Here is a 20,685-nt window from a genome sequence, read left to right on the forward strand (position 1 = left end):
GAACCTGTGGGAAGACTCATGCTGGAGAAATCATGGAGGACTTTCTCCCGTGAGGGGGACCCCACATTGGAGCAGGGGAAAAGTGTGAGGAATCCTCCCCCTGAGGAGGTGGAAGCGGCAGAAAACAACAGTGTGATGAACTGACCCCAACCCCCATTCCCTGTTTTCCCCCTGCGTCGCTAGGGGTGGGGGGAAGGAGGGAGGAAAATCAGGATCAAAGTTATGCCCGGGAAAAGGAGGGAGGGGTGGGGGGAAGGTGTTTTAAGATTTGCTTTTATCTCTCATTACTCCTCTCTGAGTTAATTGGTAATAAATTACATTTCCCTTCAGCTGAGTCTGTTTTGCCCATGACAGTAAATGCTGAGTGTTCTCCCTGTCCTTATCTCAACTCCACAAGCCTGTTATTTTTTTCCCTCTCCTCTATCCTGTCCAGTTAAGGAGGGGGAGTGATAGAGTGGCTTTGGTGGGCACCTGGCATTTTGGCCAGGGTCAACTCACCACAACAGGCAGCAGAAGTCCAGGACATACATATGCTTACTCCTCCATGGTCAAAGGCCACTGTGCAGACGCTGCCTTTCAAGAGGCCATTTGCGGGGAAGACTCAGACATGGTATCTCTAGCTGCCCCAGTCACCAATTGCAAGAACATTCCCTGTGCAGGGTTGCTAACATCCTTCAGTTACACATAAAGGAATACAGCTCCTCCTTCTGTCTCTTTGTTTACTCCATCCTCCACAAGCTATTCTTAAAAGGCAAACAATGCACCAGGGCTTATGCTGCTGCGGGGGGCATCACTGCTAGAGGCCTGAGAGACATGACGCACCAGGGTCTTTACCAATGCTGATAACTAGATGCAGACACATCGTCCCCATTACTACATAAGAGGATACACAATTCTCAGAAGAAAAAAATCTGGATTGGCATGGACAGACAAATGTATGATCCTCTGCAAAGCATAGGAATTTATCATGAGGAGAATTTCCCCAGAATAATTTCACATTAGAGGCAGATCTCACCACAAAGAATTAAAATATGCACACTGTGTAGCACTGAATCAGTTTGAGAATCTCCACCCCTACTTCCCAATGACAGAATTCCAAGGGATGCTGCCTCTGAACCAGATGCATCTTCAGGGGGTATTTTAATTCCATTGCCAGAGGCTCTGCTGAACAAATCCTTACTCTCTTGTGGATGCCTGCATTACACAGCTAGCCCTAGACAAGGTGCTTCCAGCGCTTGATTTTGAAACAGTTTCCTCAGAACACTGAGGTTTTTGGATTAGTATTTTCAAAAGCAGGTGAGCACTGACCCCTTCCAGAACCTGCTCCTGAGCATCGGGGTGGGGCACTCAAGATGAAATGACAAACAACTGATATTTGGACCCTCTGCCTTTCTCCCATGGCAGTCCTTCACAAGAGAAGACAGCAAAGGGTAATAAGCAGCATGCAGTCTGCTCCTTCTCACTTTCAGTCTCATCTGTTCATGTTCTACAAGACAATTAATGTTTGAGAAGCCCTACCAGGGTTGTTTCTGAATGGGAAAGCTCTTGTTAAGATGTGGCAGGATAGGAAAGGTTATGAGCACTAAAAAACAAATTTATTTTTAATTCAGTAGAGGTGTTTCTACAACTGCAAAATGCAGATTCAGGAACTGAATCGAAACGAACTACACAGAGCCAAGAAAGATGTCCAAAACTTGAGTGAGCCTTAGCACTGGTCACTGTTACAAAGCATGTCAGGCAGCATGTTGTGGGGAGAAGTAGCCTTGGGGAAGCTAAAAAAGCACTAGCAGCCACACAGAAAAGTCAGGGTGCAGCATGATAGCAGAGGGGTAGGGGGAATTCACACTGCTCTGTATTACCTCCTGTGACACACCTCCAGATCACACTGAGGAGTACATGGTAGTTCATTTGCTAAGGGAGTACACTACCTCAAGTGGTATGCTTAAAGGGACTCCTGTTTTCATGTGGCACAGCTCTCCCAATGAACATTAGCATCACTAATTCAGTGTCTTGATTTAGTTCAATGGTGCCCACCCTTTAAAATGTGTCAGCCTCAGAGCCTTTCAATACCCACACTTCTGGACTGAACACAAACTCATCTTACATCCAAAGAGCACAGACTACCATGTGGTAATGTGAAGCCACGCGCAAGCAGACAACAGACTTGTGATCTAATATGTATGCAAGTCTATCAGTTGGCAACCATCTATACACTGAACCATGACAAGAGTGAACTACAGGACTCTCAAAAAAGGAACAGGCTGTCACCACCTTACGCATACTGCAACCTGTTTCCAATCCACATCTGAGGGCCAAAACTGTCTTACCAGCAGGACTCACCTGAGAACCACAGACTGAGTACCCTTGCTCTAGCCTATCATCACTCCAATTGGTTAAAAAGCAACAAGACAAACACGAAATATTCCCCAAAGACACTTACGCTGCCTATGATCTACTCAATTCCATTCATTACTCTATGCATCTTCAGGACTTGCAGATGCCTTTCTTCATATCATCTTCCTGCACTTTGTGCTCTGTCCCCAGTGGTCACTTCCATGAACCTTCTCCCAGTGACTTCTCTTACATGGTGGCTGATGATTTTTTCAAACAAAAATGAAAGATCAGACTCGTGAGAAGTAAATTGCTTGTCCTGTTCGTCACTTGCAGAATAAGCTGTTTCCAAAAAGCTGTGTGAAAGATCACGCAGACCATTTCTCAAAATGACAGCAATTCAGCAGGAAAAGAAGAAGTTTTAAACAGGTCAGAGACCCGCTCTAAGATGGATAGTTTGTTTATTTGCAAGCAAGTGAAACCAGCAGCTAAACAAGCAAAAGAAAAGAACACATGAAGGACATGCAGACACTGCTGAATACCAGCTCCACCACCTTTGTTATTTGTCATCCTTACTCCTTACTTAGTATTTATTCACTGACAATTAGGATCTCTGGGTTTTTAAGTCTGTACCTAATACTGCATATTCAAACTAACATATTAGTAAACAACATAAGTTGGTCAGCCTTTGAGTGCTTGGGAAAGGAGGAATTTTCATGACTTTACATTAAAAGTTTCTTCCAATTTACATAAAAAGCTGAGCAAACAGATTGATGCTTTTCAACAGCACAATTTAGCAAGCCAGGTGTCACCCTGAAATCTAAGGAAGCGGGTACACAATGTCCTTTCCTTCCTTTACTCACCAGAATGCAACCCTGCTAGGGGTTATATCCTTGGCTAATAAAAACATTTATTCTATCCTCATAGCTACTGTACTGGCTCATGCATTCCAGTCTCTACAGGCTTCCTTCAGGTCCATTAGGTGCATTTCCAAGTGCGGATGAACACTTCTGTCACTATCTCACCTCCCTACAGCACAACAGCTCTCAAAGCCAACTTGTCAACAACTATTTAGACACGGACCTTGGGTTTAAACTACTGAAAATTGTCTCATGGCTCAGCAGTCCAGTCCTGCCTCCAGCCACAAGTATTCAAGTCGTACACTCGGCTCTGCAAGACAGCCAAGCGGCATCTCCAAACAGCTACTCCTTTTGCATCTACCCAGCCAAGGTACAGGCTATTGCAGAAATCAGCTGGTTAGCCACCTTCCTCTAGTTTGCAGCTGCAACCTAGTCATAGTCAATTTATGAGTCTCTGTTCTCTAATAAAAAGTATATAAATTTAAATAGTTCTCCTTTCCTGGAGATTTATGGAAGGGTCTATAACCTCTTCCTTAGCCCTGCTTTTTAGACCTGCTAAAGACCCCAAACTGCAGGTTTTCTTAGATAACAATGCTCCACTGACCCCACTAGCAGCTGTTCTTAACTACTGTACTAGTTCAAAGGCAGTTCTGAATACGGATACGCAAATTTTAAACTGTTCCAGCTTATGTATCTAGTTTCTTCTACAGTGATACTAACATTTTGCTATCTCTGCCGTTAAGCATTTTGTGTCTCACCCTAGAATTGAATTCTTTGTTTTTACAGCCTTAGGTATTTACGGCTTAATCACCTACGATCAACTAAACCCGTGGGTCTTTCTCACCCACTGTCATTTTAACTACTGAGCTCAGTGTTATTAGTCATTAAGTGCTCTTTGTACTATTAAGTTCTCATTTCTACAGCTCCAGTCACTTTCAAGGCAATCCAATTCTTGTGCAATACTCTGCGATGACAAGGCTAATGTCACATCCTCTGCAAATTTATTCAGTACACCCTTACAAGGCATTAGTGTAAATAGCATTAATAACCAGCCCCAGAACAGGTTCTTAAGGAATTCCATCAATGACCTCTTTTGTGACAGAGTCCAGCTCTCAATCATGTTGTATTCTTTCCTTTAGCCAGGCCTTCACCTGCTCTTTACCAGATCTTGTTCTAATTCTTTACAAATTAACTATGTTTATTGTAGTTCCAACATAGGAACTGCCTTACTAAAACACAGAGGTATTAGACATGGATCAAGTCCTTCGCTGATTCTTCAATTAAAAATAAATACATAAAATTCTCAAGGACAGGTATCCAACCTGCTATCCACCTCTGTCAAATCACAATGCATTCAATCCCGCTTTCCATGGTTTTAATTTTCCTTTCCTTCAAAATATACGCCACAAATCTGTGTACCGAGTTCACATTATGGATCGCCAACATAACCTGGCCTTCCTCATCTCCATCTGCAAGAACAACTGCCATCAGTGCTATCCCAACTTAGCAATATAGCCCCAAATGTTTCATTTTAATTGCTGTTTCTTTAGAACTCCAGAAGGACTACTTGCATACCCTCTCATTATGAGCCCATGGAGCTTCAAGTTGTGCCTTTTTTTTTTTTTGGTCAGCATGTACTTCCAGTCTACTCATCCCATTTCCCCTAAGCACATGCTTTTCAAATCCTGTATTTGAGGCACAGCTACTATTTCAACCTGTTTAGGTGATCCCTGTAGTACTTGGTTTCAAATGCCTCTGTTGTACATGGGATAAAGACCCAAGGAATTATAACTATGTCCATTGTTTACTACTGACCAGTTTTCTTTGCCAAATTAGAACACTGGGGGTGTTTTCAGCAGTACAGTGTTTTCTTGATTCCTGCTGTTTGCTAGGCTATCAATTGTATATACCATTCTATCAATTGCAGAATACTCTATTTAGTATTTCTCTTCCTCTGTGTTACTGCGTATGGAAATTACACAAATATTTTTCACCTTTCTCCCTCACTTCTCAAGTTAAAGTCAATGGACACACCAACCTCAAACCAAGTCTATTAAGCCAAGAACTACTGAGATGGCATCTACATTTTAGGATTTTTCCTTTCTCTGAGGATCTTCCAAGTAGATCTGGGGCAGACATCACAGCTGCAAGCCACTTGTGCTCTGACAGAGCCTCACTCATTTGTGTGTTCTGATGTTAGAGCCTTAATGCAAATTATTCAGCTTGGTGAATATCTACACCTTTGTGCAGAGGTTTATAAGTCATTCTGGCTGTTGTTGATCTATAAAATCGTGCAGTTGAGAACAGAACATATCAAGTGTCCTGCTCCAAAAAGAACCCACCAGTCCATGTGAGGTCTGCAATAATCACCAGAAGCATTGGTCACCTCAATCCACCAGCAGGAAACCTGTTGAAGCATTTCTGTCAAACTACCAATAAAGCTCCCACCTCTATAGCCACCTTATTTCATGTTTGTATATAAGAAGTTTGGTTTTGTTGGAATTGTGCATGATGTGTTGCTGGGACAGAAGTAAGGAGATAAGAGTGCCCTAGCTAAAAAGGTTTCACAGAGATACTGCAGAATGACTAACAGTGCTTCCATAACATACCATGAAAGTGTTCCTGCTGTGCCTTTAATTAGTGAGATGCCAAGAAGAGACACACCACTTCGCTTGGGGCTACTGCAAGCACCAGAATGGTGTGGCAAGCCAAGACAGCCAGACCAAGCTCAACTCTGCAGCATTCAATCAAGACATCCACTCCCAGGGAGGCTTCATTTCCCTGGGTTCTAATCCAAGTTCACCTCATAAGCCATAATCAGTAGATGAGATTTTATCACTTCTCTGTACTGAAAATAACTCAGAGTAACTCTCAAGTTGGAGAAGAGAGCCATTATTCGTGAATAATTCTGCTGCTTAGAAAGTACAGCAACTATTCTTGAAGAAAGCCACTTATCTTGGAAGAGAGTGATTATAGCTTATTCCATAATAATATCTTGTAGAACTTCATGTATAAATAAGGCCTTGATGAAAGATTATGTTCAAGAGAACAAGAGGGCTGTTTGAAAAGAGCTGGCATTCTGTACTGCTGAAATTGGTCCAATCTGAATTCCAACCACAGATTTCACCAGAAGGCTGTACTGAATTAGTCACTATTACAATTGTATATATTTATTCTGATTTAAGGTAGTGGTTCTACACTGACCATATGACTCTCCTCAAGCACCACATGTCTGATCTCATGCACAACAGACGGAGTCCACATGCATGTGGTAAGAGCGCCAGCAGTGCTGCAAGTTTCTAGTTGCCAGCTTTTAAGTTACAAGGTACTTCAACATGTGAAGCATAACCCAAAAGAATACCCAGGTAGTTTAGTACCAGGAAAAAAGTGAAACAGAGAACTCCATGAAGCGTTCCTGCAGCATTTAAGAAATATTGTTCCAAAAGAAGCACTTGCACAACACAATGGAGAAAAGGATATCAACAAAGTATGGTACAGAGTTGTTCCCTTCACCCAAGAACACTGAAAGCAATACATGTTTCACTGCTTAGACACTTAAGTCATCATCTGTGCCATACCACATCCAAATTAGCTTGTGTTTAATCACAAGTTTACAAAGGGACAGTTACACCCTTTGTGGCACTGTATAAATAAAAGACCGATAAAGTCTACACGTCACATCATTGGGCTTTCAAGTCAGGACCAAAACAATTCAGTCTTGCTCATAATCATGAAGAAAACCTTTGCAGTTCATAGAATCTCCTGCTTGAATACTGTAACAAGTATTTGGTATCTCCAGGCAAGCAGTTTTCAACCTGGTTGGTGGACTCCAAGGGGTCAGTGAAAGCTGAGGAAAGCAAGCATATCACTAACAGCTCAAATTTGCTGTTCTCATTATGGACTTCGAAACGTTTCCAAATTCAGAGAAACTGAAAGACACTGCACTAGACATATGTGAAACAAAGGACCCAGAAAGCCTAGAAAGACATGGAAAATAAAATGAGCTGATGAGATGCACTTCAAACAGCCTCAGAGGTTTTTAGTCAGCAAAACAAACACTGATTCTAAGGGACTCGGGTAAACACTGGGGCAGTCCAAAAGGAGTATTAGGAGTGGGGTTTTTTGGGTCCCTCAAGGATAATGCCACAGGCAGTGAAAAAGACATCTTATCCCCACTGCCTTAAGAACAGACAAACCAAAGCAGTTGTATCACCACATAAAGCAAGCACTTACTCTGGTCGGCAAATCACCAGGTCCCCTTTGTTGGTGCCATACGCCAATCCCAGTCCTGGCTCAGGCAGCCAGCGAGCAGAGTTTATGCTGACATGTCTTCTCTGGTCGGCAGGCATTGGGTACAGAACGTTGAAAACTCTCTGAAACAACAACAGGAGATTACTTGACAGAACAATACAAGGCAGGAGAGCCAAGGAGGCTCAAAGAAACGTTCAGTCCCGCTGCAGCAGCATAGCTCACCAAGGAGATGTGTCACTTCACAGGATGTTGCAAGAAACCATTAATCCAGCAGCAAGAGTAACCAGCTGCTAGAAACGCACATACATATGCCCCTAAGTGTTTAATAGACTGACTGGCACACAGCTGCAGAGCAGAAGAAATTCTGCCCCCAGGAGATTCTACATGCCATTCAGTGGACTGCACAGTCCTTTTATTCAAACTAATTAAACACAGTGACGGGGACAAGTGGTATAGTCATTAGGAAGCAGGACAACTGGCACTCTCCTGGCCTTCACCTCTCAACTCACTAGGGTGGAACAGGAAACTGGTAAGTACGTGGGCTTTCAGCATGAAAAGTTTATTGGTTCTATTTAGCGAACCAAACTTTATGCAAAAGGAATATACTATTCTTTCCTTTTTTAAACATGTTTAAAAATGTTTCAGAGTTTGACCAACACCCACATCAACAGTGCACAAAGGAAAATAAAAATCCAGAGAATTAAGTTATGAGAGTAACACAAGTATGCAAGTAACAAAACCCTCACTTCAGGTGCCCTTCCAACATCATCCATTTAACCTGCAGTAAGGCAAGAAGCTGAAGAGCTCCTAAGACTGCAGGTAGTCAGCACGGCTATAAGCGAGTGCTTCCCAAATGCTGCAATAATGTAGGTAAATGAAAACCCTGTGCACACAAAGGACCAATAGCAAGCTCTGCTTTCTAGTCTGCACTAGCTTTGTTTCTGAAGCATATGAGCTTGAAAATCAAGAACAATGAAGTGGAACAGATTATACCTATGTGTACACTCGCCTTCTACTTCCAAAATGTCTTTTGTACAGCACAACGCTTTCCTTCACCCAGCCATCCAGCAACCAGAACTGGGCATACTGACAACACTCTGTTTAGCCAAAAAAATATGATACATATAGATCACAAAAAACAACAGCATGTGAAGCAGAAAGAGGGGTAACGAGTTGGTTTGGCTACCAGGAATAAACAGGGACAAGCTGCTTCAGTGTACTAAGTCATCAGAACTTGTTCCATTGTGGCTTCAGAAGGATAGGACCGAAGACTGCTTTTAAAAGCCCAAATCATTAACAGGATTTCTGCAGAAATTTACCTAGGATTCAAACCTGTAATCACTGCAGGTAACACAGACTTTGAATCTACACTTTCAGTGGGATAAGCCCTAAGTGAAAGATAAGTTTTAATTAGATTTTCCGGTGGGTAACCATCTATCAATCACAAACCTTTCCTCTAGACTCCCCAGAAAAGGAGGTGGTGCTGGACTAGGAAGCAGGGAAGGGAATGACAATGCTTTGTCCAATAGGATTAAGGTAGATGGGAATGCAGATCAACCACTACTGCACTGCTGAGGTGGCCTGAAGTAATAATTAGAATTCATTAGGGTGGGACTCATCAGCTAGCATAAGAAACTGGGGCTGTTTTTCTTTGTAGCTCTACTGCCCACTCCACATCTTGTTTGTTGGACAATTTAACTTGAGAAGTCCAAGGCAGAGACCACTTAACTGTATGCCCTCCAATACCTAGTATCCAGAACCTTAATCTTGACCATCATAATGCAAACAAAGTCAGAGCAGTGTTATTTCCTGTCATCAGTAACACATTCAACCTCTCCGAGGAGGAGGCCACATTAGAGAATAAAACATCCTTAAGGATTTCTCTGTATAACAGAAGCTGGTCACTCTGCCCTGGCTATCACTCAGCCATAGAAGCTTGTGTTTAGATGGAAGGAACAGGCCCCTTAGGGGTTTATTTAGCTCTTACCCACCTCTGCCATGTCTGTCCCCTTCCCTCCCCACCCAAAACAGATGTAAGATCGTAAGACCTGTTACCATGGAGATTATGGTGCACTCTGAGAAGGGAGACTGGATTTTGAGGAGGAGGAAGGAGGGGAAAGGGAGGGGTCCGCCAGAGCTGGGAGCATAAATTCATAAAATAAACATTCCCAATCTCACAAGAACTGCAAGGGTTTTCCATCATACTCTTCTTTGTCAAGTCAGAAACAAATGGTTTTTCTTCTCCCAAGAATTGCTTTGCAATGATCACAGCTAGAAAAGCTGCCTTCCTGAGCTACCCATCACCTCTCCTCTACTGGCAGGTCACTTTGCACAGCATTGTCCCACAGGCTCCACAACTGGCCATGCCAAGGGGGGAGACTTGCTTGCTACAGCTGAGCATCCAGGTCCTTTGCAGTAAATAGGACCCCATAGAAAGTGCTGCCAAGGACATGGGTCTAGTCCTGACAACCTGCAAAACGCTGGCTGAGGGCAGAATCTCAAAGACAAGATGGCTTAAAAATTCTGCCTAAGAATAGTTGCTTCATCACGCCACTCCATTCACTTATGAACAACTTGTCATGCTGAAGAGCTCTCCTCCCCTGCTGCTTCCCACTCCCACACTAATGGGGCAACTCCATGCAGTGTTAAGGGTGGTGACATCCGTGCGTGTGGTAATTAGTACGCAAAAAGAGAAAGCAGCTGTACTGGCATAATCACCACTCGCAGCAGTAACCAGGACCCAGCGAATCAACCTAATGTAGTCACACAAACTCTCTGTTGCAATCACACCCATTAGCACGACCCCCTACTCTACCCAGAGAGTGAAAAAAAATAAATTAAAAGTTCCTTCAACATCAGCAGGTCTCTCTCTTCAAAGAGGGTCCGAAGCATGCCAGGAAGCATTCTCTGTAGATCAAAGCTATTCCCACCCCCCCCTTTTTTTTTTGTCTTTTTGCTTCCATTGCTAAATCTTATAAAAAGTTACTGAGATATTACAACCAAGTAGCCAGCCTGAAAACATACCAGAGTGTGACCAAAACAAACCAGAAAGTGACAACGCCTCTTTGCCAGTGGTACTGTCCATGTTTTGTAATTCTAAACTTCTAGGAATAACAATCAAGTTACTACAAGTATCCTACACTAACACAATTCTCCAGTTTCTAGGTCAAGACACTGCTGCCAGCCCTCAAACACTCTTAAAACTAGCAATACAAATGCATAAAGTTGATAATTCACCAGTTCCCTTTCCTTAGGGCTGGTCCACAGACTAGTTGCAGGCCATGTGTAACAGCGATGTTGATGGCCAAGGGTTCAGGAACCAGTTTAGAACCACTGTTGTAGAAGTACACTAATCTTTAAGGTGCCCACCACACACTACCACAGCCTCCGGAGAGTTTATTTTTAATAGGGTGGCATTTTCATTTAGGAGAGATGTATCGCATCACACTATCAGCCCATAATCACTGCCAGCAGTCACAGCAATCTTTCAGGCTCTTCACCATAAGCAATGTCAAACTTGCTCTTAGTATCACTACACTACTAATTCAATAACACATAGCCACACCATTAGATGTGGCTGGCTATTCAGCATTTTATGAAGTTGGCAGTTACATCTGTTTCCAGATGCTGTTCTGAAATAGAATTTTGAACGGTATGTTTCTCTAACTGTAAACACTGTGAAGTCTGAGGAGTGGGAGCTTCAGAACATCCCTATGGAAGGTTAAGCCCTAACAGGCAATGTAAGTATAGCAAGCTGTTCTCTTCTTGGTAACAACATAAACATATAAATGTCATTTCAGTCCCTTCCCTTTAGGGCCACAGGACCCAGCCTGGATTACACAGAACAGTTGCTTGACATGTGCTCATGTTTGTCGAAAACCCTGTCTCTGGTGATCTCCCTGCACTTCACAGGAGATTCCAGAAGTCTTCTGTCATTTCAGGGACTCCATCTCTCCTCTGAGTTCAGGAGATGTCAGCAAGATAAAGAGTCTTCCTCTAGAAATGCCAGAAACTGCCTATGTAGCTAAGCTTCCACACCATAGGTGACTCTCATACAAAGGGAAAGTAATACTCACTAAAGAAACAGCTGGTTGCTTCCATTCTGCATCCCTGTAACAATGAAGTGTGGGGAGAGATTTGGTTGAGTAATTTATGTCTGCACTTCTCTATTTCCAAAGTCTGCACTAGAAGCAACTACTGTCATCTCTTTGGTGTGCCTTTTCCATCCTCCCTGAACAGAGGCAGGCATACATCATCTACTGAATGCTCCAAAGCTCATTTCAACACCTCACAGACACTTCAACGTTGAATTCAGCAGGGGAGAAGATGGCTCAGAGAAAGCAGGGCTGTAAGGCATGAGGAAAAGAAAAAAATAGGCCCTCAAAATATTCAGTAAACAAGCTGTGTGTGGAGTGCAAAGGCCATCTCCTCAAGTCCACTGCTGATGCTCCCCCTCCAACTTGTCAGTGCTGCCACATCAGTACTGTAGCACCTGTCACAGCCACCGCTTAGGTAATTAAACGTAGGTATTTACTCATGGCAGAGAGCCAGGAGAGGCTGCATGACAATCAACAGCCTCAAGGAATCTTTCACGGCTGTCAAGCTGCTGTACTTACTGGGAAGGAGGTGGCCCAGGGCACAACACATAAGCACAGAGCTAGACAGTTAATTTGTACCAGCCCTGGAAGGGTAAGAAAACTTTTTGCTAAAAGCCTCTGCTCTGCAAAGTCCTAGTTATTGACTTAGTGCTTCCCTCTTCCCCTCCCACTCTGTCCCAGGGAAGCTGCTGCTCTTTAATAATGCTCTTCAAATTCCACCTTTCCCCTCCATTGCTGGGGCGTGCCAACATTAAAAAGCTGGACAGGGCAATCGCCAGGATCCTGTCAGTCATCAAATTAGCAGTAGGCTGCCCCAAAGTCTGTGCTACTGCTGCCAGTTGGCAACGGTGCTGCACTGCTCGCCTGGTCTGAGCAGCACCATGCCTGGTCAAAGAGGAGGCACTACATCATCTGCACAGCCTTCTCTCTGCTCAAGGCCTTCCCACCTCTAAGGAGAGCAATAACAAGCAGGGGAATGCTGAACACTGCTTGTTTGGCAGAGTGCAACCTTTCTTCTCTCTGGCACTCAAGAAAGAAAAAGTATGTTTTGAAGCTGGAAGAAAAGAGAAAGTTGGCACAAGAAGGTAGGGAAACTCAGCAGGAATTCTTGCTTTTTATCTTTTTAAATTCAATAGAGACATTTCTGCTCTCAACTAGATGCATCGCCTTTCAAGATGACAATAAATTTCAAGCCATTACCTTTGCTTAGCCCAAGCAGTAAGTTGGGCTGTTAGATCAGCCTTGATAAAGACTGCATGGGGAGGGTGTGCAGATATTCTCTCATTTACATGGGGAAATCTTGTCATCCATGAAGCTCCATCCTGACAGGCAATGGGAGAGGAAAGGCTGGAGCAGATCAGGTGGGTTTATCAGGCACCAGCCTAAAATGTAATTATTAATTTTCAATTAATTTTTCAACACTGCTATCAGAGGCTGACTGACCATGAAAACACACAGGAAGAGAAACATCTAATGTGCTAAACCTAACAGAAACCTCTTACTGGGAGGACTGGTAAAATCCGCAGTTTCACAGCTACTCTGACCTGGGTTGCAGAGAAAAGAGCTTCATAAAGGAGCATTGATCTCTGTGGGTGGGTATAGCTGTACTGGCAGCCAACATTTGTCCCTCATGCCTGCACAGATGTAAAGTTTATGTTGGTAAACAAAGTGCTCTTCATATGGTACAGGTTATATCACCAAAGTAATTGTAGAGGCTGTACAGCTTTGCCAATTTAACTGCAGCTATAGCGGAGTCTCTGCCAGCACAGTGTAACACACTTCAGTAAACTAAGTTACATGAAGTAATACAGATGCAGCCCTAAAAGCAGAGCCAATCCGCAACACTGTTCTAAGTTCACTGAAAGCACACCTCCAAGCAAAGCCTATGTACAGTTTGAAACTACTCAAAGAGCACATGAAAATAAATGGAGAAAACTACAAACTGCACTTATATTTGTCAGAGCAGCAGATGAGGTGCAGCCACAGGATGAAGGCATAAGCAGAGCGAAACCAACAGCAGTACAACTAGGGCTGCACACATTCTCTTATTTCCCCACCCGCCCTTCATCTTCTGCTCCACAATCTGACCTTGAACAAGAACCTGAAGTTTCAGAGGTTCCACTTCATCCTTTTTGACTGCAAGCACCTTACTGAGACTGAACAGCACAAACCAATTCATTATCCTCTTTTGCCTTACCCATCCCAATAGCATGTTGCCACTGAAAGATCTTACCTATTATATATTTTTCAATATCAACATGTTAACTAGTTCACCTCTGACACCAGGGTATCAGATAAGCTGCTATAAAGCATCTACCACTCTACTGAAAGCTCTATATGTCCTTTGCTTAGCTGCCAGGAAGTTTTCTGCATCACTGACTTCTATAATGCTGCCAATCAGTTTAAACAAGCCTGTGGCTTTTTAAGGTCCAGTAGCGTAATAAGAAACAGACATCTTAACCTGGTCTCTTTAATAAATAACACTATCCCTTTTTTTTTTTTTGCTTACATTATTTGCCTTCTATTAATGAATTTCACAAAAGCTGCTGAAATTCAGACTTATGCCTTGCACTGCCACAAACCCCAGAGCCCTCTGCAGCAGAATTCAAGTCTAGCTTGTCTAAAGCAGAGTGCCTTGAACACAAAGCAAAACAAACACTCCTTGGGATAACTGACTGACAGCTCAAGACATTTATTCATAAGACAATGTATATCAGTATTTTGAAACAAGGCAAGTCTCCCCTTTGGAAGGAGTCTCCTTTCAGTGTCCATACGCAGATGCCAAGAAAAAGGCATGCATTTCCCATGATCAGACAGGGGAAAAAATTTGCTTTTTTGCTCCCAGTCTCCCCTTATTAGGCAGGTTGGTCTATGCTGCTCTCAACTCCTCTCCAACAGCTGATTCCTGCCAACAACATACACACCTTTCCCATTAGATCTTTTCTGTTAAAACATAAGAAGCAAAAAATAATGCACTTTTTGGATTTGTCAGTCTTAAACTCAAATGGATCTTATCATCCAATGCTTAGCACTAATAAAATTTCTTTCAAGTCCATTTATCTTCCCCAGATGCAATAGGATCATATATGAAATTCTTCTTCAGCCTTTACCAACAACAACCTCGGTCTGCCTTTTTCAGCTGTCACTGCAGAAAAATCTAGCTTTGCTTTCTGAGCCACAGTTAATTAAATGAGAAGTAACCCTTAATTTTCAGCAACAACTGAAACCTTAACGGAGGATACTTGTTCCAATTCCTAAAACAGGTCAGCACCAGAAGCTTCCGTTGGATGGACCAAGAAACTTTCTGCAAAGGTAAAACGTTGGTTCTTCCTGACCATACTTGATCACATAATTTATTGCTGATTTTTCAAATTAAGAGAAGTTTCATTACAGCACACATAACCCTTTCTTTCTTTAGGTTAGCTCTTGGTATTATCAGCTGGTGCTTTATCTCACAAGCCTGCCATACAATTATGACATGAAAAAGAGCTTTAAAATAACTTGTGGGAAAATTCAAAACATTAACAAGAACTAGATTTTACAAAGAAATGGATCATCTCAGGTAACAAAGCTCTCACTCAGGAAAATAACATACTTGGAGTGAAGTGTCTCATTAACTTACTACCCATCTCCCAAGGGCTGCAAAACCAGGGTAATGCCTCCAAAAAGCCCTTTAGGGGACTGGTCCAAGTCCAGATCTGAAACCTAGGGTTGAGTAAGCAAGAAACTGCTAAACAAAATAATTGCCCTTTCAATTGTGCATGAGTGTGTCTGGAACAGATGAAAGGAGAGAAACAGGAATGCCAAAGGGGGTGTTAGGGTGACAGAAAAGATACATATACACTCAGTACAGACGCACAAGTGAACTGAACTGTGCAAACAGGACTGGGCCCTCAGCTATTGCTCTCTCTTGCAAAAATCACCAGCAGCTCTCAATGCTGGACCAATCTAACAAAAATATAGTCACTTCTATGGCAAAAAGAGTGTTGAGCTTCTTCATTTTTGCCCTTAACTCAGGCTGCAAACCAAAAGCAGTAGCTGTGAATTCCCCATTAAATGTCATGCTGAGACCGCAACAGCAAAATCTACAATATGTTAAAGATCCAATGACAAGAGCAAAGGATTTTCACGCTGCTGCCATTCCACCCTGCTCTCCATCTGCTGAGTCTCAACAGAATGGCATACAAGATCAAATGTCAACAATATGCTGATGACAGAGCTACATGCATCCTCATCTAGGTGAAAAGAGGCTGTCATCCAGCTGCCTACACGTCTGGAAGGAATAAATACTGGAGGAAAGAGTTGGCCTAAATTTAATTCAAAAAAGATGGTAGGAAGAAGTACTGAAAAAAAAAGCCTTCATGAAATTGCAAACCTCTTTTCAGTCCATGGCCAGTTTAGTGCAAACCTGGTAATAACTCACCTTGGCTTCCTTCTCCCTACCTCACAGGCAAGATGACTGCACATAAACTCAGATGTGCAACCACCTTTGCCATAATTTCTTCAATCTAATTAAAACTATGTACCCAATAGCACCAAAGCTAACAGTAGCTACTGTGGGGCAAATGGGCTCAAGGCCTCACCTGAACTGCAAGAGCTCAGCTCTCCTAATACCAGACCCCGTATTAAACAAAAGGTCTTGCCTCTCAGCTTCACATCCCATGAAGTAAAAACACCCTGAATAGATGTCATTTGCCTTTTCTTCATACCAGTTTGCTAAAACTGACACTGCTCCCATATTTATCCATTGCATGAGATATTAAGACAACATTTTATGAAGGGATCCTAATGAGTTTTAAGTTTTTACAGTTTTTTGTAAGTCCTGTCTTAGCAGCCTTCATGCAGACACAGGTGAATCAGTAAAGATAGCAATTTAACTCTTACAATACACCATTCCTGCATCTATACTCAAATGTGCACATCTATGCAAATTTTCATGCCATCTGCAACATCAAGGTGGCATTGCATTTTCCAATGATGTTGACTACAGCTCTTTCTTACAGCACCCTACATAAGCAGTGCATACTGATGTGGGTTTTGGATATGCTTTGTTTTTCTGAAGATACCTGCCACAATCTGCTGATACACAGATCACGTAAAACTATTTGACCTCAACCAGACTATTATGCTCCACTTTGTATTAAAAGGAGGGATTTCTCATATCAGTCAGAAAAGATTTCTGTCCCCACTGCCTTCTTCCTGGTATCAAAAAGTACATGCAGTCTGTGACACTGCTTGGACTTCTGGTAGTCTAGGAAACATCTACCTAATTCAACTTCTGCCAACGGTGTAAAATTTCTTTAGGCAGTAATTGAATGTATTATTTACAGTTCTACTCAGAGTTGTCATACGCTTCCCCTTAAGATGTTGACCTGAAGATGTCAGAATCTCTCTTAAAAGAAGACACCAGGGACCACACCAATAAGCATGTTTTTTCAATAACACAGCAAGAGGTTGGTACTCTCTTTCTTGCAAACTACTCTTGTTTTCAGAAGTATGTTAGTTCATATGTACTTTTCCACTGACAGTAACGTGCTGCAGTAAGCCATCTCCACATATTCTCCTAATCAATTTTCTTTTCACATTATCAAGGGTTTTAACAAAACTCTCATTTGCACCCCAATGAAGCAAATGTGCACAACCATCTGCTTTCAGGCTTAAAGCCCCTTCACTTACGGCTGCAGGAGCATTCACAGCTCATCCAGTGAGTCAATGATGTCTGGCAATAACCTTTGCAGACCACACTGAATACATTCTACTGACAGTTGCAGGAAGCTCAGAAGACAACAGTACTCAACAAAATCCATCTGTTTACAGTGAAAGCATACATGCATTCTGTTCCATACAGGCTACTGACCGACCACTTCATCAGGATGTTTCCCAAATACCAGTAGTCTTGTCAAGAGATAATTCCAAACCTCCACAGCCTGAATTTCCTTCCAGATTCAAAGCACAATGCAGTATTTGAGACAGAGCTTGGTTAAGTCACCTTATCCCCATGAATTGCATGATTTGCTCTTCAGCTTCATGTCAATCAAATTTTTCTATCATCTACCTCACTTTTTGTATCCTCAGCTTAAAAGCTTCTTTGCAAGTTTTATTTTAATTTGGATTACGGTAATCATGCTTTTCTGATATTTCAGAGTTAGCTTCCTCTGGGTAAAATGAAAAACATTGCAAGGGCATCAGAATTTGTGAATGCCAGAAATAAAACTACCTTCTGGCTGCCTTTCTCACGAATATCCACAGCTAACAGATCCAGGGCAGTATGATCCTTACTCTTCTATGTTTCTAAAGAACTTCAGCTCCAACCAAGTTTCTAATTTCATGTTCTTCCAAGTTCTTTAACCTCTGTATACTCTTGGAATCATATGGAATTCAGAAATCACCCTAGGACCCAAGCAGCTTGAAAACAAATCCTCTTTATTTGCAGACCAACTCCACCTATGCTTTCAAAATAGGCTGCAAAACCTTTTTTAGTTCCATATTTAGAGTCCTTTCTCCAAACTTGCCAGCTCTGAAACGCAAATGTTTCCAGACAATTCCCAGTACCACTGCTACCTGTACCACCCCAAGCTAGAGATCTGCGAAAAGTAATTCCTTCCATGTACCCTCCAGCTACACATAAATTTCAGAGACGTTAGCTAAATTTGCAAAAAACTATCAAACCACAAACACAAAAAATTAAGCTTATGCACACCACTTTTATTAAACTCAACACTACCAGAGTGCTTTTTAAGGCCTCAGTATGGAAAACAAACTTGTTCTTTAGCAAAGCCATGCTTCCATCTGAAATGCCAAGCAGATCAGTCTGAAGGGAGTGAATAGAAAGAGCATGAACCTCTAGCTCGTGACTAACATATTTCATGACAACTCACTACTTTTACTCTATTTCTGATCACAATTTGTAACTGGCAAACTACGTCAGCCCTGACCTGTAGAACTCTACCCAAGCTCTCTGAAATATTAGGAGCAAGGTATATATAGGCAATGCACACTTGTATAACCAAAATGCTCCTTAGTACAATACAAAAGTGCTGCAATTCTCAGAACATTTCTCTCCAATTCAGCCAGTGGATTTCTAGGTGTAATTAAATGTATTAGTTTCACATAACAAAACATATTAAATGCATCCTCAAAACCTCTATTTCAAACGCAAGATGGAGGAAAATCTCTGAGGAATAGAAACCTGCATTCCGCTGACTGCTAGTCAATGATGTGGAGGAGGGGTGAACTGGAAGCAGAAATGAACACCGTATTTCACTCCTCAGCAGGTTGCCACGCTTTTGCAGTGACTTACAGGCCACATTGCCAAGCCCTACTCTCCCAGTTCATTGACTGCAAATCGAAAGGCGTCAAAGAAGGAAGGAACAATTGTGAGACAACTTACAAGAATTTTCATAGAATCTAATGTAGCATATCTCTTGAATTTCTCTCAAATTTCTCTCTTGGGAGTTTTGCAAGTAACATAAAATTAAAATATCCACAAAGCGTTGCTTCAGAACATGACTATGACTTATTTTAATTAAGAACTTTAGTAACAATTGCTTTGTACTACAAGCTGTTGGCAGAGAGGCAACAAAGATGCCTTCTGATTCTCTCTAATGTGCACGTTAAATTAGAGATTGAAGAACAGTTTCATCAGGTTTCCTAAACCTTTTTCTACTGCATGCTGGCCAAGCTGCAAACAGGTTTTTACTCAACTGAATATGAATACGTCAGCCCCTGTAAAGACAGCGTGCTAAGAATATTATAAGTTTCCGACTTAAGGTTCTATTTTCATTTTGCATGTCTTAAAAAGTATTACAAACTTATGGAGGAGTCTTATTGGAAAACTCAAGACAGAAGAAATACCTGTAGTAGATCTACCAATTTTTACAACTAGATGAAGGAACAATATTTACAATATAAAGTGTTATGTTTTCCAAGCTTGGTCCTACAGACTGCAGAAAGATGACCAGCACCACATCAGAATGTTGAAACAATACTCAGCATCATCCCACAGGAAGGCTCTTTAACCAAATTAATTCAAACTGGTCTAGTTGTGACCCTGTCACGTATGCAGAAAGCTGAAAGTCCAAAGCAGTCAGAAATGAGACATTTTTAACATCTTTAAATATGATGGGAAAGCGGAAAACAGCAAATTAGTTAGCAAATCCTGCTAGACTGGATAGATTTTAAAATGTGGGGGAAAGGTTTTTGGAAGCTAAAAATACATATGCAAGAAAGATGAAAAAAGCAACCTTTAGAATACATGCAATCCATCTGGAGAAAAATAATCCAGAACTACAGCAGATGAGAAAGACAGGAGTGCAGTGATGTGGAGCAAGTCTGAAAAGCAAGAGTGGGAAAAATTGTACAAAATTTTCAATGCACCATAACAGCAAAGAAAAAAACACGACAGTTTTTGACTGCATAAGTAAAGCCCTATAGTCCAAAAAAAGCAGAAAAAAATACCCTCTGTGGGCTTCTGGTAAGACTATGCTTATCACATTACGTACATTTAAACATATCCCAGAAGGAAGAAGAAAAAAAAAAAAAAAAGGGTATTTTGGAGAGAATTCAGAAGACAAAAATCCAAAAGCTGGAAGACTGAATTACAAGAAAAGATTAAGGGAATAAAAAGCATTACTTCACTAAATGGTGACTAAGAGCAAGGGTACAAGTATTTGAAGAGTATGAGACACCACAGGGGAAGAAGATATATTTGAAATGAAGATGAAGAAATACAAATAGAAGATTCAGAGAGAAGCTTACTGATTTAGCTGGCTACAGAAATATGTCTCCAAAAGGAAGGGCTAGAAGCCATAGCAACTGGAGTCTAGAGCAAATATAAAGGACAGATGAGAGGAAGAGACACGATTTTAGCTAATAGGACTTCTCTATCTTAACTTATTATGATACGGTAAAAAGACTGTGGGAAAGGATACTCCCTTATCTGGCAGTAAAAGCTATGTATTTCACTAGGATCTTAAAGTAACTGAAAAAAGAAACAGTACCAGGGCAAACTGCACTTTTGTAACGATCTAATAGGATACTGAATCCATGTAATTAGTGATCTTATCATAGCCACACAGCTTTCATCAACTGTACCTGCTAACCAAATTGTGCTTTTTTCATAAATACATTTTAACTTCTGTCTCTTA

At 41.8% G+C, this 20,685-nt stretch overlaps 1 protein-coding gene across 2 annotated transcripts in view; it reads right to left on the reverse strand.

The window, feature by feature from the left end:
* AMBRA1 (autophagy and beclin 1 regulator 1) overlaps positions 1–20,685 on the reverse strand; it is a 125,636-nt gene that overhangs the window by 21,397 nt on the left and 83,554 nt on the right. For both annotated transcript variants that reach the window (XM_086462358.1, XM_086462359.1), the window contains one exon: positions 7,425–7,564. In XM_086462358.1, coding sequence (XP_086318484.1) covers positions 7,425–7,564 — 140 coding nt within the window. The remainder of the gene's footprint in view (positions 1–7,424; positions 7,565–20,685) is intronic.

Source organism: Leptosomus discolor, chromosome 3 (genome assembly GCF_034619465.1).
Source record: "Leptosomus discolor isolate bLepDis1 chromosome 3, bLepDis1.hap2, whole genome shotgun sequence".
NCBI lineage: Eukaryota > Metazoa > Chordata > Aves > Leptosomiformes > Leptosomidae > Leptosomus > Leptosomus discolor.